The sequence below is a fragment of the Lynx canadensis genome, chromosome C2, assembly GCF_007474595.2.
Source record: "Lynx canadensis isolate LIC74 chromosome C2, mLynCan4.pri.v2, whole genome shotgun sequence".
Classification (NCBI taxonomy): domain Eukaryota; kingdom Metazoa; phylum Chordata; class Mammalia; order Carnivora; family Felidae; genus Lynx; species Lynx canadensis.
Genome location: NC_044311.2, coordinates 140,452,026 through 140,474,201, shown reverse-complemented (window position 1 = coordinate 140,474,201; position 22,176 = coordinate 140,452,026). Strand labels below are relative to the sequence as shown.

At 41.1% G+C, this 22,176-nt stretch overlaps 1 protein-coding gene and 1 non-coding gene across 8 annotated transcripts in view; both read left to right on the top strand.

The window, feature by feature from the left end:
* LOC115523013 (amyloid beta precursor protein) overlaps positions 1-22,176 on the top strand; it is a 275,518-nt gene that overhangs the window by 208,058 nt on the left and 45,284 nt on the right. For all 7 annotated transcript variants that reach the window (XM_030328587.1, XM_030328585.1, XM_030328583.1 and 4 more), the window contains 2 exons: positions 3,385-3,513; positions 4,406-4,505. In XM_030328587.1, the coding sequence (XP_030184447.1) occupies positions 3,385-3,513; positions 4,406-4,505 (229 nt within the window). The remainder of the gene's footprint in view (positions 1-3,384; positions 3,514-4,405; positions 4,506-22,176) is intronic.
* Positions 14,192-14,298, top strand: LOC115524336. Its single transcript, XR_003972045.1, has one exon. It is a non-coding gene; the product is annotated as a U6 spliceosomal RNA (small nuclear RNA).

Sequence of the window (22,176 nt, the reverse complement as noted above, 5' to 3'; positions counted from 1 at the left end):
GAATTATTTTTAGCTTGACCCATGTTAGAGTTTCCTTGAAAGTCATGATCACATAGCAGATCGGGAGAACAGGGTTAAGAGCCAGAGCCAGACTCTCTGTTCTCACTATACCACGGACTAGCTCTGTAACTAGCTGTGTAACCAGCCATATAATCCTGTCCCTTCTTTGTGCTGTGTTTTATCTATGATAAAACCCCAGCCATAGGGTTGATAGGAAGACTTGGTGAGTTACTATGCATAAAGCACATGGTCTCACTCATTCATATAAATAGCCAATAAGTGTTGAGCCGTTACTGCTTAGAGGAAAGAAAAGGGGCTGGGCATTGGAGGCAAGGACTGAGTGGAAGAAATAGATGTGTACTGTGCACCTGCTGTGAACTAAGCATTACCCTCGACAGCTAACACAGAACGTGGTTAATACTCAGTGTACTCTGTATGAAAGATACTCTTATCTGAATTGCACAGAAGAAAAATTTGAGGCCTGGATAATATGGGGGACTCTCAAATTCATTTTAAAATTCATATTAACAGTAATAATTTGCAAGTGGGAATGTGTGCTGTTTTGGGCGATAGTGGAAGAAAAAGGGGAGACCCAAATGTTAGTTTTCAGAAGTTACCCCTCCATTGTCCAATTTGAGATTCGGCTTTAATGCAGTAATGACAAGGCCAGTGTGGTGCCTTTATATTCTGGTGCACACGCTCTTTGGTGACCGGCGTTTCAAGACAAAATGCCTTATAGAAACATTCATAGGTGACTGACTGGCTGCAAAATAAATAAGAAGGAAAGAAGGTTATAAGAAAGCAATCCTTATGTTTAATTGAAGTATTTTTTCTTATAGGAACTCTTTAAAAGAAAAAAAATTTCCATTTTCCTCAAAACAATGAAGCCTTTTCAAGAGAAAATAATGAAATAGAGCTAAGAAAGCACATGCAGTCAATCAGCTTGCACACATCAGGGGCAGGGACATTGTGAATAGATGCAATTAGATCCCTTCTGTCTCCAGCCTTGGAGGGATCATCATGATAGAAATAGAGGGAATTATTTATTTTTTTATATTAAATATAATTTACTGTCAAATTGGTTTCCATACAACACCCAGTGCTCATCCCAACAGGTGCCCTCCTGAATGCCCATCACCCACTTTCCCCTCTCCCCCACCCCCCATCAACCCTCAGTTTGTTCTTAGTATTTAAGAGTCTCTTATGGTTTGCCTCCCTCCTAGAGGGAGTTTTTTAAAGGCCTTGGTGTTAAATAACAAGCAAGGGGATCAAGGGTTTGTAATATCCTGACTGCACAATCCTGCATATAAAGTATCCATTACATTCAATAATATCCTGCCGTTAAATGAATCGTCTTTTAAATATATACATACACACACACACACACACATATGTACATATATATAATCAATGTAGCTGGTCAGTTGTTATCTCTTTTATTACTTTTCTGCTCTGGGGTTTAAAAGATCATTCTCTGATTTGTAGATTCAACTAGACTTCAGAGTACAAATGAGAATTATAATGATGCATTGCCAAAAGCTATGTTGCTAGCTGTGATGTCTGCCTTTTTTTGGAATTATGGAGAAATAATGTTTCTTGTAGGATGAAAGAAATAAGGCAGATGAGCACAGGCTTATTTTCTTTTTATTGTATTTGTTTCCTTTCTTAAGTGTAGGAAGGTGGCCTGCAGACAGCTAAAGCAAGCAAGTACACGGTACCCTCTCTGTATCAGGCACTGGGTGCTGTGTGATCCCTGATAAAGACAGACCAAATCTGGCCCTTAAAGATGTCACAGTTCAAGAAAGCAGTCAGAAACATAAGTAATTGGGGGCGCCTGGGTGGCTCAGGTCATGATCTCATGGTTTGTTGGATCCAGCCCCACGTCAGGCCCTGTGCTGAGAGCAGAGCACAGAACCTTCTTGGGTTTCTCTCTCTCTTTTCCTCTCTCTCTCTCTCTCTCTCTCTCTGTGTCTCTGTCTCTCAAAATAAGTAAACTTTAAAAAGAAAATACAAGGAAAGTAATTTAATAGACTGTGGTAAGTGCAATAATGGAGATATATGTAGCATTTCATGGGGTATAAAAAAAGGATACCACTTCTCCCCGGGATATCGGGGAGGTGACCCCTAACTCAGCCAAAGGAGAAGGGCAGGAACATCCCATAAAATGCTACGGCCTTCGCCCTACTCCCAATATACCATCTCTGGAAATAAATTCTGTACCTTCCAGCTAGTTTTCAAGGTGCCCATGACCTGGTTAGTAATAACTGGGTTTGCCCAAATGACGAAAATTCTATTCCTGACATGAACTTTCATAGGGTTCGTTTGCTTGTTTGTTTGTTTGTTTGTTTTAATGAAGAAGAAATATGTATCTTTGGAAATCACTTCACAAAATCACATAGTAGGATGCTATAGTAGAATACACATAGCAATGGAATCATTGAAGGCAAAGGAGCCTTTGTCCTTTTTTTATTAGGATGAATGTTTTCAAGTAACTCTAGAGTAAAAATGAAATATAACCAATCAGGAAAAAAAAAAAAAAAGCACCCAAGAAACTTAATTGTTGCTGAAAGAATTAGAATCTGATGGCATAGAAAGAATTTAATTACATTTCAAAGTAAAATAACTACAGTTTCACATTGGCCTTTCTCCTGGGAAACTAACGTGCCTGAAAGCTTGTGAGTTATTCCTTGGCCTACAAATTAGTAGTGGTTAAGTTGTCTATTATTTTTCTCATCTTGATTATTGTATTTTATACGCTACTGGTGATGGGGTTATTTGTGCAGTGTTACTATGGAGATAACCACTAAGACTACGCATGTAGAAATGTAGTCTTACATATGCCCCTATATATTTGGTTGGGGAGAGGGGAGGGACCTAACATAAATATTACAGCTCCAAAACCATCTCTTTGGGGCACCTGGCTGGCTCAGTTGGTTGAGCGTCCGACTCTTGATTTTGGCTCAGGTCATGATCCCAGGGTTGTGGATCGAGCCCCGCATCAGGCTCTGCGCTGAGCATGTAGCCTGCTTAAGATTCTCTTTCTCTCTCCCTCTGCCCCTCTCCCCCCCTTGCACATACTCTCTCTCTCTCTCTTAAAAATAAAAATCATCTCTTTCTGTAGCAGTATACTGCCATTTAAAAAGAAAATGTTGATTAAGGACAGTCATCCTGTATGCCAAATGCTAAATGCTCTTGTCAAAATGAAAAATGGCCAATCAACTAAGTAATTACCCATTAAGAAAGTAGTGGGAAAATTGCAAAAAGATGACTCATAATCCTTTCACATGATGGGATGAGTTCGTGGGACCTCTGACCCAGAGCCCCTGGAAGAAGCAGTATTTTGCACAGACCTGAAAGGTGTGGGTTTTTTTTTTTCCACGACAGCCTCGTCATGTGTTCAACATGCTAAAGAAGTATGTCCGCGCTGAACAGAAGGACAGGCAACACACCCTGAAGCATTTTGAACACGTACGCATGGTGGACCCAAAGAAAGCTGCTCAGATCCGGTCCCAGGTGAGCACTGAGTGTGGTCATCATGTGCAACCTTGATAGCACAGTGGCCTTGCAAGGTATTCCCTGAGTACTTGTGGGCGCTTGACCTCTGTAGCAAGAGTGCTTTGATACCTGGTAAATTCTACAGGCTTGTCTTACACCAACATGTGCTTTGACATTTCCTGATTTATGAAAATAATAAGGAATATAAAAATCCTGAGTGTCCATGCTGCCGATTCTTAAGGATCCATTTAAAACTCTGATGACTAAAGTGAAGAAAACCAAAGTTGTATTAACCGAAACCTCTAAAATTCGTTCAATTAGATTGTGACAGGCAATCATAAATTCCACTGCTACCACAGAGCTTAGATATAATGGGAGCCTAGGTGAAGCCCTTGTAATAATGTGTTTTATTCACATTCCCAATGGTTGACAGATGAAATCCACCTCTGGCAATCTGAAATTTTACATTTCCTGAAATAGAAGAATTTTAAACAGGTAGGTAGGTGGGTAGGTCGATCAATCGATCGATCGATAGAAAAAGAGGGAGGAAGGAAAGGAAGGAAGGGGGGAAGAGAAAGATCCAGTCAAATTGAAATGTGTGCCTATCTTTTGGAAAATTTGTGCAGAAGTATAATTAGAGCATTAGGGGTTATTTAAGGAGTCTAAATATTAGGAATCAGTGTTGGGCAGAAATGCTCTTTTCAGTTGGCCTTGTAATTTATGGCTCCAAGCATACAATACAATAGGAACTTGAAAACAGCTCTGAAGTTAGAGAATAAAAAAATGGAAGAACAAGAAAAATAAGAATGCCCTTTTAGGTCACAAGTTTCAGCATTTTGTCAGTTTTATTTTGGAAATTTGTATCTATCTGTGGTGCTCGGTGAGGAAAAAACTTTTCCTTTTATCGCAGGTTATGACACATCTGCGTGTGATTTACGAGCGCATGAACCAGTCTCTGTCCCTGCTCTACAATGTGCCTGCCGTGGCCGAGGAGATTCAGGATGAAGTTGGTAAGTCAGCTGCTCTTTTCATGCCGAACCTTTAAACATAGTTCTCTCCTGTAGGAGAAAATCAGGTAACTGAGTTCGTCTGCAGCAGGAATCTCCAGTGCTCTGATCTATGGAAGGAAAAAGAGCAGACTTCGCTTTCACAGTGAAAGATCTCGCGGGGCAGGGCGGGGGGTAGGGGGGAAAGAACCAATCATAACCTTACACGTGGGCATGATATTTCCATTTTATGGGTGAAAGAGCTCAAACGTAGAATTTAAGAAACTTACTTGCCTGTGTCACATGTCCTCCGTAGTAGAGCAAGAGCACAAAACCGTGTCTTCTGACATGGAAGTTCAGTAACCCTTCTTTCTGATGCCCCGCCCCCAATGGCCATGTGTGCTCTCTGAACCGTGTTGTTGTTTAAACTTCAGTAAATATGTGCCTCTCATCTTTAATTAAGCCTTTATTTTGACATAATCACACACTCATGGAACACTAATACAGAGAGGTCCAGTATACACATCACCCCCCTTCCTCAACAGTAACATCTTACAGAACTATGATACGTCATCAAAACCAGGAAATTGGCGTTGTGTGTCCACTGTCTTTTATGTCCCTAGTTTTCCTAACGTCATATTTAATATTTCAAATCAGTGCGTTTTCACATTTTTGTTTTTCTTAGAAAGGGAGTGAAGTATCGCGTAATATCATTCTCCACAACCCGCCCCCCGCCCCCGCCGAATGCCCATATTTGTTTGGCTTTACCACGCAAAAGCCCATAGATGGCAGTTATGTTAATGAATCTTTCAATCTAAAGGAAATGTATGTGTCCTGGAGATTGGTCCATCAACTGTCAGGAAATAAGCAATATATCCCTGTCCATAACAAACCTGCCGTTTGTTAATTGGGTTGGAAATAGAGGTAGGTTGTCTGAAATCAGAACACCCAGGATGTTGTAGATGGGTACACCCATTACAGGAATTCCTCCTGTAAAAGTGCCTGAAACACCACTTGGCTTGCTTTGTTACATTTCGTGCCAATGCTATTGTACTCTTTCTTTTCTAGCTCAGTCCTGCCTTGTAAATATTGTGTGTATTGCTCTCAAGTATTCGGCATGTAGCAGGTGATGGCAGTCTGCTCATACTGTGTGTTAACAGATGGATTCAAGTATCCTTCAGGCTACATGGTTATAAAAGAGACTTCATGATAGTGTTCTCTAAACTTCTACTCAAGTCAGTGTTGACCAAGATCTTAAGAGGACAGTCCGGAGAGTTTTTAATGTAGACCATGGATTGAAGACAGGCTTTCCAATTAATCTTTCATGCTATTATATTTCTAAAAGAAATGAGTATTCTTGTTCGATGTATTTGGGGATAGAAAATTGGAAGGAACCTTTAAATACTGTGTGTTGAGGAAGTATAAGAAAGTCCTCCAGGGTCGCGTGGTTGGCTCAGTTGGTTAAGCGTCTGACTTCAGCTCAGGTCATGATCTCTCAGTTCGTGGGTTCAGGCCCTACATCAGGCTCTGTACTGACAGCTCAGAGCCTGGAGCCCGCTTTGGATTCTGTGTTTCCCTCTCTCTCTGTCCCTTCCCCACTCGTGCTCTGTCTCTTTCTCTCAAAATTAAACACGTTTAGAAAGAAAGAAAGAAAGAAAGAAAGAAAGAAAGAAAGAAAGAAAGAAAGAAAGAAAAGAAAGAAAAGAGAAAAGAAAGTCCTCCAGGGATGCCTGGGTGGCTCAGTTGGTTAAGTGTCTGACTTGATCTCATGGTTCATGGGTTCGAGCACCTCATCAGGCTCTGTGCTGACAGCTTGGAGCCTGGAGCCTGCTTTGGTTTCTGTGTCTCCCTCTTTCTGCCCCTCCCCAGCTCACTAACTCCCTCTCTCTCTCTCTCTGTCTCAAAAATAAACATTAAAAAAATAAACATAAGAAAGAAAGTCCTCCAATAAGTTGTAGAAGGTACAAAATCAAAGAAATCATCACTCTTAATGAAGTGGAGTTCAGATCTTCTGGATGAATGCATTTTTGCCTTGTACCTGTCTTAATAAGCTTATTTTCTTATGTGTCTTCAACTGAGATGCTGTTAGTAATACCAAACTATAGGGGAATAAGCTATTGCAAAGGATTAGAAAGTTAATGACCTCACCCAGTAATTATGGTGGACTCTTTCTCACTAAATTATCAGAGCTTTTTATTCAGCAAAATGCTACTGAAAACAGTGGCCACTCATGAGTTCCACTTCCACAGAACAGATGGTGATTCAGCTATCTTGAGTGTTGCAAAATGCCCAAGAATAGGACAATATAGTGAACTTCAGATCTCAGTTGACAGGGAGGATATTCACATAATTTAGAATCGTGGGATTTTTTTTTTTTCTTACAAAAAAACAAGCCTCAACTCTGAAGTTGGATTGTGAGCATGTTGTTTAAAAAAAAAAAAAAAAATTGTCCTTCTAAATGTACTAGATATCAAATCCTAAAATAATCTTTTAAAAAAAATCCTTCTTGCTTCCATTTTTAAATGGCTGTTTTCTGTAGAACAAGGCGTTTGCCTTCATGAATGTCCATGAAGTAGACCGATTTACCTCCGATTAGAGCTCCCAGTATCAAAGCTATGGAAGAGAGCACCCTGGGGAGAATGCCTTTTCTGGATTGAGCTTAGTTATCTTCTTCATTTGAAGGAAGATTTAAAAATAACTCACTTTTAGGGGCGCCTGGGTGGCTCAGTTGGTTGGGCAACCGACTTCAGCTCAGGTCATGATCTCACAGTTCGTGGGTTCAAGCCCCGCATTAGGCTCTGTACTGACAGCTCAGAGCCTGGAGCCTGCTTCGGATTCTGTGTCCCCCCCTCTCTCTGCCCCTCCCCTGCTCACTCTCTGTGTCTCTCTGTCTCTCAATAATAAATAAACGTTAAAAAATTTTTAAAAATAACTCACTTTTAAAGGACGAATCTAGATGAAAGAAGGTCGGCAACAGTGCTAATCTGTTTAAGCAGAGTGGGAGCCCTTCGTAGTATTCTCTTTCCTTTTGTAAAAGTTTTAAATTTTCCACGGTAGAAGTTGTTGGGGTTGGTTTTTGTTTGGTTTTTAGCCTAGTTTCTAAATAGGATCTTCATAGATTTCTTCCAGTTTACTTCTTGTACTCTTTCTAATAATTTCGGATAGTCTTTGTCATTAGTCTGACTTGCATTTTTAATATAATCAAACTTTAAATGATTATTTATTTTTTGAGAGAGAAATAGAGAGCAAGCAGGGGAGGGGCAGAGAGAGAGAGAGGATTCCAAGCAAGCTCCACACTGTCAGCACGGAGCCTGAGTCAGGGTTCAGGCCCATGAACCATGAGATTGTGACCTGAGCCAAATCCAAGAGTTGGATGCTTAACCGACCAAGCCACCCAGGAGCCCCTGTATAGTCAAATTTTAGATTTAGAGCCAGTTCTGTGCAAGTAAGAAGGATACTAAAATTTAGATCCACTGGCAAAGCAAGATTGGAAGTACCTGTGAATGCATGCCTGCTGTATAAAAGTTTGTGCTTATGAATGTGGGCAATTAGGACATGTTTAATGCAGTAAAATATCTAGAGAAAAAATAACAGTAGTTTTATTAAATAAGGAAAACAGGTGCTCTTGAAGGGTTTTTGCCAGTCTCAGGAACTGCTGGAAGCTTTAGTGACACAGCTGTATCTGTTTCACTAAATTTATGTTCCCATTAGAGTAGAAATCTCTGATAGGAACAAAAATGAGGAAGAAACTAGCCATAGTAGAAAGAAGGGAAGGGCATGGATTGGCATGCAATTTGTACGAACGGTAAAGTGACTGACTGGACCATAGCATTCATCATGCCAGTGAATTCGGCTCTGGCCTTGTTCGCCATTTTGCTTTCCTGAGGAATCCGCTCTGTCTGTGCTATTTCACTGTTAACCCCAGGAAATTCCAAATCCCTTGGTCTAGCAACAGCCTGTCCACTAAATCCCAGTAACATATCCCAGACTATCAGAATATCCCACACATTGCTCACACTTCAGCCAGTGTGTATAAGGAAGAAATCACTGTATTTCTCTTGAAATTGATTCATACTACAGTCTCCATTATGGGTTCTCCCATTGACCTATATTTATCCATGACACCTTCCTCTCCTGCAGCCATGATTTCTTACCATTCTCAAGACCTGTAAATGGTTCTTCCTTGTTTCAAAAATGGCATCCTTCAATACTCAACCGAAATGTCCATGCTCCTATAAAACCTTGACTAGTGTATAGGGAGCAAGAGAGAAGGGCTGGTAGTTGAGTGACAGCCATGTAGCAAACTAATGTGTGTGTGTTAGGATGATGTTGACAGTCCAAGTTGTTTGTGAACATGCACCCTTGAGGTCCAGGGCCACCACATACAGATGCGGCAGGTGGTTTAAGTGAAGAGTACAGCTGACATTCTGCATCCCACTCACAGAGCCAAGCCCTCTGATGTTGGGCCATGTCCACTTGAAGAAGCAGAGCTTTCTTGTAATTCACCCAAATGCAGCATGGGAGCTAGCAGCATGGGACAACACTGATGAATTCAATGATAGCATCCGCCGTCTGCAGTTGCAAAAACCAACCGAACCTTAGAGAGAGGTTGCTAACTTGTCCTTACAGATTGTAGTGGTGATGGTGACATTGGACCCAAGGTCTACCCAAGTCCAACATTCATGCTTTCTCTACTACCCGTTCTCCTCTCTCACGTAGAATTTTCTTCTACTTAACCACAGCGTCTAAAGCACCATGTACCCACCTCTAACACTCCACTTGGTATTTAATTATTTGTTTACATGTCTACCCACCCCACATCCTCTTCCCGGACACGTCTTGGTCTTCTTTGCATCCTTAGGATCTAGCAGAGGACCTGGTGTTTATAGGTATTAGTAATTGTAGACAAGGTTGAAGCAAATCCCCAGGCTGCAAGATAGATGCTCCTTCACTTAGGTTGATCAGATGGACTCCTTCATAACCCCAAAGACCCACCCTGAGCTCCTTCCTTAGCGTCTAACAATGTTGCACCAAACAAATCTCTTTCCTTGGCTGCAGCGTCCTCTGTGGGTGTAAATGATCAAGCCAACAAACTGGGTGCAGTTGGCAAAGGTATCAAAGCAGTTTGATATAATTTCCATGACCCTCTGCTCTTTGGTTATCTGTCCAATTCACATATTTTGACACTCGACTTACTAAGTATGTTGTCTGGTTTGACTCTCCTGTCGATCAGAGTCTGAGGCTATTTATTTGATTTGCTTCCCCAGTAAGTAGGATTATCAAAATGGCCCTCTTAGTTTTATAAAAGCTTCTTTTCTTATTATTTTATAACAGTTTTTCAGTTCGGTTTGAATTATTATGTGCAAGTTCCCAGGCACAGCCATATATTACTTAATGTTTTCCCTTTAAAAAAAAGTCATTTGCATGCAAATTATGAAGTTTTATTGCAAAAAAAAAAGGGCTTAAGACATTGTAGACGGGAAAAAATCCCCTCATTCATTTAAAATAGCTGTTTAGGACTTTGCTTTTCATTCAGCAAATGATAGAATCCATATTTTAATGAAAATATGCACCCTCTTGACTGTCCACATTCTGTTTTAATTGTCTTTTAACCCTTCCAAAAGGCAGAGTCCCTTCACCTCTGCTGTTCAGCTCAACCTTCACGTTGGCAAATTGCTATCTCAGAATGGTTGGGTTTTTTTGCCCTTTGTAATCTTCCTTAAGTCTGTGCTAAAAGATTCTTTTCTACCTTTTCTATCAGCTCTGAGGTTATTTATCAAACGTGCTTCCTTTTGCAGCTACCTCAAGGCTAAAACTATTGGCGCTCACAACTGAGAGATGGCTGTATCGCAGAACGCGGTGATAACCAATTTATGAGAAAGGCAGTAGGAAGGAAAGGGGAAAGGAAGGCATAATTGTTTCATACCCTGAGATTGTTTTTTTCCTTTTAGCATTCAAAATTAATAAAAACACGTATTATTATAAAACAGATGTTGGAAGGATCTCTGGCTGAATAAATCCACAGTGAATGGGGTAGGATTGAAATATGTGGCAGGAGACCAAGAAACTAGTGCTAATGAAAGAATGCTTCTAATTTATTATTACAATTTTACTGTGGCCTCTTGATAAAATGTTCTACTCTTTGGGAAAAATTCAGCATGTTTATTTCAAAGACAGTGTTTCCATTCTCTGCCCCTAACAAACCTATTGATTTTGGGATTTAATGAATCCAAAGTAGTCTAAGTTTAAAATAGAATATTTATAGCACTTGCCAAACCGACAGAATGGGACATTCATTTGTACCGAGAATTTTAAGTATCCTTATATGTATAACTGTTAGTCAAGGAAGGGAATCAAGGAGAAAATAAATCCTAAGAGAAAGTGAGAGAGAGAGAGAGAGAGAGAGAGCTATCAACTTACTCGACTCATACTCTTCATTTTTCATAACGAATGACTTCTCAATTAGGTAGATTTTATATTTATTTTATTTTATTTATTTTAGACAGAGTGTACACGAGGAGGGGGAGGGGCAGAGAGAATCCCAAGCAGGCTGTATGCTCAGCGTGGAGCCCGACTCAGGACTCCACAACCCTGGAATCATGACCTGAGCCGAAACCGAAAGTCAGATGCTCAACCAACTGAGCCACACAGGCACCCCTGGGTTTGTTTCTTGACTCTCAATTCCATTCCTTTGCTCTGTATGTCTGTCTTCTTACAGTATGACACGGTTTTGATTACTGTAGCTATGTAGTAAGTTTTGAAATTGAGAGGTATGAGTCTGCCACCTTTGTTCTTTTTTTAAGATTGTTTTGACCGTGTGGGGCCCCTTGCTTTTCATATGAATTTTAGGGTCCTTTTTTTTCCCCCATCTCTGCAAAAAAGAGAGTGGCAATTTTAACAGGGATTGCATTGGATCTGTAGATCAATCTGGGTGGTACTGCTGTTGTTTTTAAAGCACCATCGCTCCTTGAAGAGGTATCCATTATGAGATGATTCCACTCTGACCCCATTTATGAGGGTAACTAACTGTCTAGAAGTAGGAGGAAAATTAATTTAGCAAACTGTCACCTTTTACTCGGAATTTTGCTTTTTCTTTAATTACGATGAGCAGTACACATCAGTAGTTTTTGTCTGTTCTCATGTCTGTTCTCATGTGTGTGTCTGTGTGTGTGTGTGTGTGTGTGTGTGTGTGTGTGTGTGTGCACCCTGACCACGTTGGTGAAGCTGAGGCAGTGCCTTCCACACTAAGCTCTACCAATTCCTCTGATGGTCCAGCGCAGCTCTGGAGTTTTCTATTAACTCATCAGCTCTTACGTATGGCCCTATAATTTGAATCAAATTCCAAAAAGAAATCCTTAGCAACTAAAAATGATTGAGGAGTAAAGTTTGACCACAGTGGTGGCTGCTAGGCTACTTCTTGGCATAGAACCTTACAGCAGATGTGTCCTGAATTTTTTTTTTTTTTTTTTTTTTTTTTGGTCGAGTCTTGGGAACAACCAGTGATTTTAGACTGGAAGAAAGCTGGTGATTTTGTTTTTTGCAAGCAGCTGCCGTCAAGGTCCGTATTTTTAAAAAAGGAGAAAAAAATGGCAGTATTTCTGCCACCCTGGATATAGAGATGCATTGAAATTGAGATTAATTTTGAAATATATTTCCACAAAGACTCACCAGGAATGAGATGAATGTGTTTGCATGTGAGGCAAGGTATGGAAGGAATGTTAATTTGCCTCTTGCTGTTTAACTCAGAAACACATTTGACAGTGTATTCCCCTAGTTAGCCCCATTACTTTTGGTTAACTGTTCTCCTGTCATATATACTGTGGGCTGCTTGAGAAAGTCAGTCATGGACAGCGGGGAACCATTTCTGATCGAGAATAAGAGATCAACCCATTAACCTGTTTCAAATTATGAGGCACTTGTGCAAAGGAATGTTGACTGGGTCTGAATCAAAATACTATTCAGAAAGAATCTTTTGGACTGAGAGTCAGAAACCAAGTGGTCAGAGGCCCAGGACAGGGGTACTACTTAATTTCAACTATTATGCACAGATTTATTGACCTAAAACAGTGGGTTTAAAATAGCCTATTTAATATGTTTAATTTTTTATAAATATTATTTATTTACCTATGCTCGTGGAAACATGAGTTAAGGGCACCTGGTTGGCTCAGTTGGTTAAGTGTCCAACTCTTGATTTCGGCTCAGGTCATGATCCCAGGGTCATGGGATTGAGCCCCGGGTCAGGCTCTGTACTGTGCATGGAGCCTGCTTGGGATTCTCTCTCCCTGTGCTCCTCCCCCACTCATTCTCTCTCTCTCTCTCTCTCTCTCTCTCTCTCTCTCTCTCTCTCTCTCAAAAAATAAAAACATGAGTTATATCTTACTGCATCTTGGACACAGTAAATGGTAATGGTGACTCCCTATATCGTGTATGGCTCTGTCTTTGCTTTTGGTTTAGGTGGTACTTAGAGCAGTCTGCCCATCTCCTCAGAGCAGATGGAAGAACCAGGTGTTCAGCTTCCTCTTTAACAATGAACTTGGTAAAGCTGGTCCAAAGACCCATAGAGACCAGAGATATTATCATCTCCAGGAAGGAAAAAGGGGCAGCTACCAGATTCACGCCTCTCGGAAGCAATAGCCTGAGCCAGTCTGGCCTTGGCAAACTAGTCGTGTCTTCTCTTCCAGAGGCTGTAACAGTGAGGTGTGGCCGCGAGGCCATAGCCAGCTGCTTCTGAAGCTTTGCCAAGTTATGGAGGAACTTCCTGAGACATGAGCAGTGGAGGGCTGAGAGTGCAAGAGGGAGCATCTCATGTTAATATGGCTGTACTTACTAGCACTTTGTACTGTTTTCATTTAGGAAACTCTAGAAGCAAACCAAATTTCACATTCTGGGTTTAGGGCAGGGGTTTTTGGGGAAGTTGAAAGATTGATGTTCACAATTTTAAATTAGTCATTCTTTTGTGAAAAAACGTACCTTCATTTTGTTGAGTGCTAAGACTCAAAAGAATTAAAATGGGTTTTCTCTCAAATGGTAGTCGGTTTATGTGATAAAAAGGAAAGGTGCCAATATGCTCTTTTTGATATGACATACACCATAAGAAAAGTAGTGTGTAATGAAGGCATTAGTCATTCATTAATCATTCATAATGTGACCTTTCTTTATTACATTAAAACTGATTTCTTTACCCAGGCACCTGGTGGCTCAGTCGGTTAAATGTCTGGCTCTTGATTTCGGCTCAGGTCGTGATCTCACAGTTCATGAGTTCAAGCCCCACATTGGGCTCTGTGCTGAAAGGCCCAGAGCCTGCTTGGGATTCTGTCTCTGCCCCTCCCTGCTCTCAGTCTCTCTCTCTCTCTCTCTCTCTCTCTCTCTCTCTCTCTCTCTCTCTCAAAAATAAACATTAAAAAAGGAAAACTTTTCTTTCCTTAATGACTATGACCAAACAACATACACTTCTTGCTGTTTGTAAGTCTCCAATGATACCAGTAAGTCATTTTCTAAAATTTTCACTTACGAAACTTTGTTCGTAGTTACAGCTAATAGTTACAGTTTTTAAATTGTTACAGTTTTCTATTATCAAACAGATTTTATTAAATAAAAAGAAAACTAACATTACCTTTGCCACTGACCTATCACTAACAAACGCTGTAGTTCTCAGTAACCACTCACAGAATTTGTAAGCAGTACTAGAAGGTTTCAGAAGTATCTCCGTGGGGCTTACTTCAGTAGCACACCTGCTAAAATTGGAACAATGAAGAAAAGATTAACACGGCTCCAACGCGAGTATGAGATGCAAATTTCTGGAGTGTCCCATATTTTTTTTTATCTCACTTATATCTAGAGTATAACTAGAGGTATCTGGCGTAATAAATTCAGAGACTGGAAGTTGAATGGTACTTGTCAGGTCCTGGGGGAAGGAGGAAATGGAGAGTTAGGGTTTAATGGTGCAGAGTTTCAGTTTAGGAAGATAAAAAAGTTCTGGAGAAAGATGGTGGCGATGATTTCACGACACTGGCTGTATTTAATGCCAATGAACTGTACACGTGCAAATGGTTAAAATAGTAAGGTTTGTGTTATGTACGTTTTGCCATAATAAAAGTACATACACATTTATTTATATCATTTGCTGTGGTAAACAGCCAGGGAATCCAAGAATCAAGGATGTTGGGTCTTCCATAAGTATTTATTAAATGCCTACCATATTCCAGATTCCATGCTCATTGGTAGATATATTGCATGTGTAGAGCACAATCTTTCCTACTTAGAATCTGCCTGGGGAGACTTTGGGTAAAGATAGTCGGGAAGGAGACTTTGCTCATTAAGCTGAGGGATGTCGATTGCCATGTCTCTTGGTATTAGGTAGTAATATCTGACAGCCATTCCTTCCTTACTCATTGAAGATTATTAGAGGAGGGAACCTTAGTTTTTAGCTGGCTCAACTACATCGTTTCATAAGCTCAGAGAAACGGTGATGTGCCCAGCATCATACGTCTGCTTAGTAAGACCTGAAGACACACTCCGTTCTGATGTCTTTGTATCCCCTGGTATTTGTTCTACCTCACTGCTGACACCTAGCTAAACAAAACTGGGTTTGGAGAGCTACTTAATTAGCCTCAACAACTTTTCTTTGAAAGTGTCCCCTCTTTCAGCAGATGTGACTCAGGAGAGATGGCTTCCAAAGTTCAAAGACTCAACACCCTTGAATACTTAAGTCAATGCTAAGGTGTTTAGAAAGGACATAAAAATCGGCTACGTTGCACCTTTTGCAGGATTTTTTGTCACATTTGTATTGTGTATTTGCTTAAAAGTCATTTATCAACACACGGAAATTGACAACTACCATGCCTTCTCGTACATAATTGCCACTAGATTTTTCTATGCAGGACAAGCACAGATTTCTCTGAAAGCGTAAGGTAATAATCGCTAGCCAGGGCTTAATCGCTTGTCAGGGATCCCACATAAAGGTTTTAGCTCTGTGAATGTCAGTGGCTGAAGACCTTCAAATCATACACAGCGTTAGGCAGTCTCCCAAGCCAGGACAGGGAACCATTTTCACGACTGTGCGGGCGTAGTTCATTTGGTGCCACTCAAATGTATTTAGAAAAAGGAATAGAGGAAGAAAGAAAAATAATTTAATGGAAGATTTTATGGATATTTTTTGTAAGTTTATCTTACGTACTTGGTTACCTTCTTTTTGATGACTGATTTTCTTTTTTGCTTTCTTTTCATAAAGATTCACTTGGTCCTCAAAATAACCATGGACAGGCAGGGCAGATACTTATTCCTTTTGTTCTGCGTGAACCTGACTTTCCAGGAGAGCTGATAATATCCCTACAGTCCTGGCCTGGATACATTTATTGATGCTGTTCTGTTTGTCTGCATGCCCAATCAGCTTTCAAAACCCCACCTCTCATGTTATCTCCCTTTCTAAACCTTTGACTAACACAAAACATCTGTCCTCTGATCATATATTTTGTATATTACATGTGTCCACTATTGTTTTGATGTGTGGATAGTCAACTAATTGCCGCATCCTAAGTAAAAGCTCTTGGAGGGTATGACTCAAATCTCATGCATTTGTCTCTCCTGAAGCAGATTTTCAATATAAGTAATTACAGATGCCTGTCTCCAAGGAATTCTTCAGTTAGAACCGTTCTAGGACTGGCACTATCAGCATCCCCTGCAAACTTGTTAGAAATGCACATTCCCCGGGGTGCCTGGCTGGCTCAATCAGTAGAGTAAGCAACTCTTGATCTCAGGGTCGTGAGTTCAAGCCCCATGTTGGGTGGAAAGATTACTTAAATAAACTTTAAAAAAAAAAAATGCACATTCTCTGGTCCCAGCCCTGACCTTCTGAACCAGCAACACCGGGGTAAGGATCAGCGATCTTTTAGCAAGCTGTCCAGCTGACCCTGATGCATGCTAAACTTTGTGAACGACTGATTTAGAATGTATTTAACTTGCGAAAAGTGAATAAACAGTAAGGATCTGTCCTAGCACCCCAGGGAGCCCGTTTTATCACGTAAATCCACATGACAAAAACTGCATGCCACAACAAAAATGTTTAAGAAAAAAACCTGAGTGAATTATTGTATCTGCTTAATTCATAGACTACAGCAGCCCTAGTTCACAGGGAAAGATAAATAATTACTGAGCAGTCATAGACGATGCACAACTCTCATGATTAAATAGTACAAATCAAAACATAATTTTTTCAAATTAGTCATTTTAAAAATCTTGTCCTACTGCTGTCACGACAAGGGTAACTGGAAAGTTACTTACCTAAGCTACGGCCCAGTATAAGGGTGTAACCTGCAGGACCATTTGACTCTCCCTAACAAATATAAAACGTGCCGTCTTTTCTAATTTCGCACCAGATGCCTGCGGATACACTGGGACACTTGTGGAGACACTGCTGCTTATAATTTTCATGCCCCTCAGTACAGCTTATACTTTTTTGATAAGCATTACGACCTTTAAAGTAACTATTAGAAAAGGATGAATGATATACAAGACTCAGTTTCCCCCTCTCAGACACCTCTTTAGTTTATCGTTCTCTCATTTTGGGGTTCAGTGCCTCTAAAATTATAGGGGAACTGCAGTATGTGATGTTGGCTTGAAATGCAACGTTCCAAGAAACGAAATAGTCTAAGCCACCAATTTAAATAACCAGTGAAAGCATTAGAGCATCTCTGTTTTCTTCTCCCAGGATTTTATTTAAATTCCATGGTCACCCACAGAGCTCTCAGTTTTTCTGTAATTCTGGTGAAAAGGAATGGAATACTTCCTACTACACGATTGCTATCCTTTCTATTTATTAGGGTAGTTGATGTCAGTCAAAGTGAGTTCTAGAAGTTCTTAGCAATTTTCTTTTGTCTTTTTTTAAATAATTTTTTAAGTTTATTTATTTAGAGAGAGAGACAGCATGAGCCAGGGAGGGGCAGAGAGAGAGGAGAGCGAGAATCCCAAGCAGTCTCCATGCTGTCATCACAGAGCCCAGTGCAGGGCTCGAATTCACTAAACCGTGAGATCATGACCTGAGCCTGAACCGAGAGTCAGATGCTTAGCCGACTGAGCCACCCACGCGCCCCAGCAACTTTTTTTTTCAATACTAAGAGCAAACAGTTGGAGCAAGCTAACCAAATTAAAGTGTTTTGAGGATAGTAACAGCAATAGGAACAGCCCCTCGATTGTCTGCTAAGAATCAAATTGAATAGTTGCCAAACTGCTGTTAGCAAATGCCCATTATCATGAGGAAGAGAAAAAAGAAACTGCTTCAAGAAAAGGAGGGATAGATGAGAATATTGGGAGGCATCTCTTTAATCCAGCATTTAGGCCATGGCGGAACGTGTTTAGAATTTATAGGATGAGTCCCTCCATCAGTTGTCTTGCCTCCTTTTCCTCTTTAAGGAGGAAGTCTTCCTGTACCTGAAGTATTTCCTTTAGGTATAAGAGAACTTAAGGTGACACTATCTATGAGTTTACTAAAACACAGTTATCAAAAAAGGGGGGGTCCTAGAGAGCCTATCGATTATCATGCAGTCGATGTAAGTCAGATGTAGTATGAAAATATGAAAGAGACCTTGCTTTCTAGAACTCCTTGATGTAAAATGAAGAGGTACGTCCCTTCCTACATTCAGTATGGACCTGTATCCACTCTGCTGCCTGTACCTCTTCGAAGGAGCAGAAAAGTGGAATCAGACCTTTCGTTGTTCAGATTAAGGATTCTGGCTGATTTAGAGGCTTGATCAAAATCAGAGACTTGTGAATGTGCTATAAAAACAGCCAAAGGCCAAGGGGTTCCATATGTCTTGCCATAGCCCTTCAGAAATCAAAGCAGGTCTTCACGTACTTGGGTGTGGACAAATACGATGTGTTTTCGAAAAAATAGTCACATTGGAACAGAATGTTCGCTTGTGTGGGCGATTGGGTCTGAGTGTTGTGGTTTTACCTACAGCCTTGTTCATCTGGGCTTCAAGCCCTTGGAGCAACCCACTAATCGAGCAGGCTAGTATAATGAGCTGATTGATCCATAGCACATAACTTGAGCTTTCCTCACTGTTTTGTGTGGTTGCTTCACCTTTGTGCCATCAGCCCGTGGACACAGAGTATCTGGCATTCACTGATGTCTTCAGTCTGGTTGCTCTAAGCCCTTGGACCTGAAAGGCATCTCGGAGTTCATCCAACACACACCCTGTGGAAATTGTTATTCTGGTAGTTCTTGGGGCCAGTCGAAGCACAATAACCTGGAGGAATCCTTGTTAAAAATACACGTTCCTAGGGCCCCTGGGTGGCTCAGTCGGTTAAGTGTCTGACTTCAGCTCAGGTCATGATCTCACAGTCTGTGAGTTAAAGCCCGTGTCGGGCTCTGTGCTGACAGCTCGGAGCCTGGAGCCTGCTTTGGATTCTGTGTCTCCTTCTCTCTCTCTGCCCCTCCCCTGCTCATGCTCTGTCTCTCTCTGTCTCAAAAAAATAAATAAATAAAAACATTAAAAAAAAAAAAAAAACCCCACATTCCTGGGCCCCACCTCTGAGCTACAGAAAACTGCATTTCTCTTACCCCCTCAGTTGATTCTTAAATACTCAGAAGTCTTGGGGCACCTGAGTGGCTTACTCAGTTAAGCGTCTGACTTTGGCTCAGGTCATGATCTCATGATTCATGAGTGAGTTTGAGCCCCACATCTGGCTCCCTGCTGTCAGCACAGAGCCCACTTCAGTTCCTCTGTCCCCATCTCTCTGCCCCTCTCCCACTCGCTCACGTGAGCACTCTCTGTCTCAAAAATAAACATTTTTAAAAAATATTCAGAAGTCTTATATGAAATAGCAAAAAGTTAAGAATTCTTAAACAGCCTTAGATTACAGTTAGATTAGTCTTGAAATAGAATAGCCATTGTTGTCATTGAGAATTAATATATCCTGGTAATTAGGCCATGTGGATTTCTAGTGGTCGCTTGTTTCCAATGCTGTGACTTGTATGAAATATGAAAGTGAAGCATTATTAACCTTGAGGTTCAGATTCGTTGGGAATTGGTTTTAGGTGCGACAGAGTTGATGGTTTTATTTATCCAAGTTAAGACTTCTTATTAACTATGAAAAAGGATTAGCATAATGTGCTTATCAGTGTTGATTAACTGTATCTAAAAGGACTAAATAGTACAAGCAGAGAGCAGTCTTTGGTCGGAAAATGCCATCTTTCATAACGTTTTCCCCATTTACTTTTTCATGTGCTCTTCCAGAAACTGTGAATCTACTACTCTGTCTTTTCTTCCCTCTTTAGATTCTTCATTTTTTATTATAGATACTGACATTTTACTTGAAGAAATTACCCATTTAGGCTCTCTTCAAATTCAGAGTGATCTTATTTTAATAAGAAGTGAGAGGGGAAATTGACAAAATACACTTGGAGTTGTCAGCGTTGTACATGGCAAACAGTAAAAGCTTATTCTTAGAGGATTGTCAGAGAGCTTAGTGCTACCTCAGGTTGTCAGAGAATTTAATGTGTGTTCTCAGGGAATTGACAAAAAAATTACCAAGAAAAGGCGTGCTCTGAACCACCTCCAGGTGCCCAACCTGAGAAACAACTCACTCTGTTAAGCAACGGCATACGTATTTTGCAGGTTATACGGGAAAGCAAATTATATTCCTTTGCTTCTTAAACTATCTTGTGTGGTGACTTGGTATGGAAAACATGTACCATCTCCTCGTTTCCCTCAAAGCAAATAGACAACATAACTAGAAATGTCCCAGACACATAGGGAAGTTGTCATTTGGACTTTTCCCTGCCACCTGTAGTGAAGGAAGAAGGTAGCAGAGGGGAGTACTTGAGAACTTCTTGGCGAATGGCCATGAAAAATAAAGAAAACTGAAAAGCCCCAAAGGTCAGGTGCACTTCCAAACCCCGAACTGAATCACACCGGAAATAAATCACTTCCTTGTCATTTCCATGAAAGGTGCAGTACAAGACATTCCCTGGTGACCTCTTGATCACTTATACTACTTTTCTCATCTTTAGCTGTTGTCTTTCTTCAAACACACATACACACAGAAGAAAGAAACAAAATGCCGCAGAGAAAGCTGTTCTGACCTTCTTCTTTGACGTGGGTATGACAAAGTGAGTGTCTTAGTGACTTCAAGCTGCCATAACAAAACTCCACACACCAGGTGGCTGAAGCATCAGAAATGGGCTCCCCCCCCCCCCCAAAATTCTGGAAGCTGGAAATCTAAGATCAAGGTCTCAACTAGCTTGGTTGACTCCAGAAGTCTCTCTCCGTGGCTTGTGGGTGGCTGCCTTCGTGCTTTGACACGGCCTTTTCTCTCACGGAGTGATACTTGCTGTCTCTTCCTTTTATGAAGGACACCAATCCTATCGGAAGAGGGCCCCTCCCTGATGACCTCATTTACCCTGAATTACCTCCTTAAAGGCCCCGTCTCCAAATATAGTCACATTGAAGGTTAAGGCTTCAACATACCATTTTGGGGGGAAAACATGGTTGAGTCTGTAACATTTGACTAAACGTGCATTTGTGTATATCCAGTGTACCGTACCCCTCTCTCTTCAGCATTCCTTAACTTTCACCTTTGTAGTGCACACGGGTTCATGTTAAGAAAGTCAGGGGAGGGCGCCTGGGTGGCTCAGTCAGTTAAGCGTCCGACTCTTGATTTCTGCTCAGGTCATGATCTCACGGTTCGTGAGTTCAAGCCCTGTGTCAGGCTCTCCAATGACAGTGCAGAGCCTGCTTGGGATTCTCTCTCTCTCTCTCTCTCTCTCTCTCTCTCTCTCTCTCTCTCTCTCTCTCTCTCTCTCTCTCTCTCCCCCTCCCCAACTCATGTGATTGCCTGCTCTCTCTCAAATAAATATACTTGAAAAAACAAGAAAGGGGTGACCATGAAAGATATTCTCCCTAAATCATTGGAACTAGGTTTCCCTTTGGCAGCCTACAGTCTGCCTTTATGAACTTAATATAAGAAAGACCTTGTTGATAAAAAAAAGTCTTATATATATAAGCATACATTTGACGTGGAGAGAGATTTGGTGGGTTTTTATAATTTGTTTCTAACTAATTTATCCACACACTCTTATGGGGTTTTTTTGTTTGTTTTTTAAATGTTTATTTATTTTTGAGAGAGACAGACAGAATATGAGTGGGTTAGGGGCAGAGAGAGAGGGAGACACAGAATCCGAAGCAGGCTCCAGGCTCTGAGCTGTTAGCACAGAGCCTGATGCGGGGCTGGAACTCACGAGCTGTGAGATCGTGACCTGAGCCGAAGCCGGACGCCCAACTGACTGAGCCACACAGGTGCCCCTTGTTTGGTTTTTTGGGGTTTTTTTTTGAGTAACTAAAGCCAAGCATTCCCAGTAGGAATGTGGAAGGACAGACCAGACAGTGTAACGAAATATGTAACACAATATGGCCTGTAACCTGGCATTGGTAGCCATATTTTCCTCCTCTCTTGAGCCAAAGGGTCACAAATAACCCAGAAGTTGCTATTAAACACTCTACTTTATAAAAGTATTCTATTCCAATCATCTGTGTGCCATACAAGAATAAAGAAAAACTTGGGGCACCTGGGTGGCTCAGTCGGTTAAGCGTCCAACTTCGGCTCAGGTCATGATCTCGAGGTCTGTGAGTTCGAGCCCCGCGTCGGGCTCTGTGCTGACAGCTCAGAGCCTGGAGCCTGCTTCAGATTCTGTGTCTCT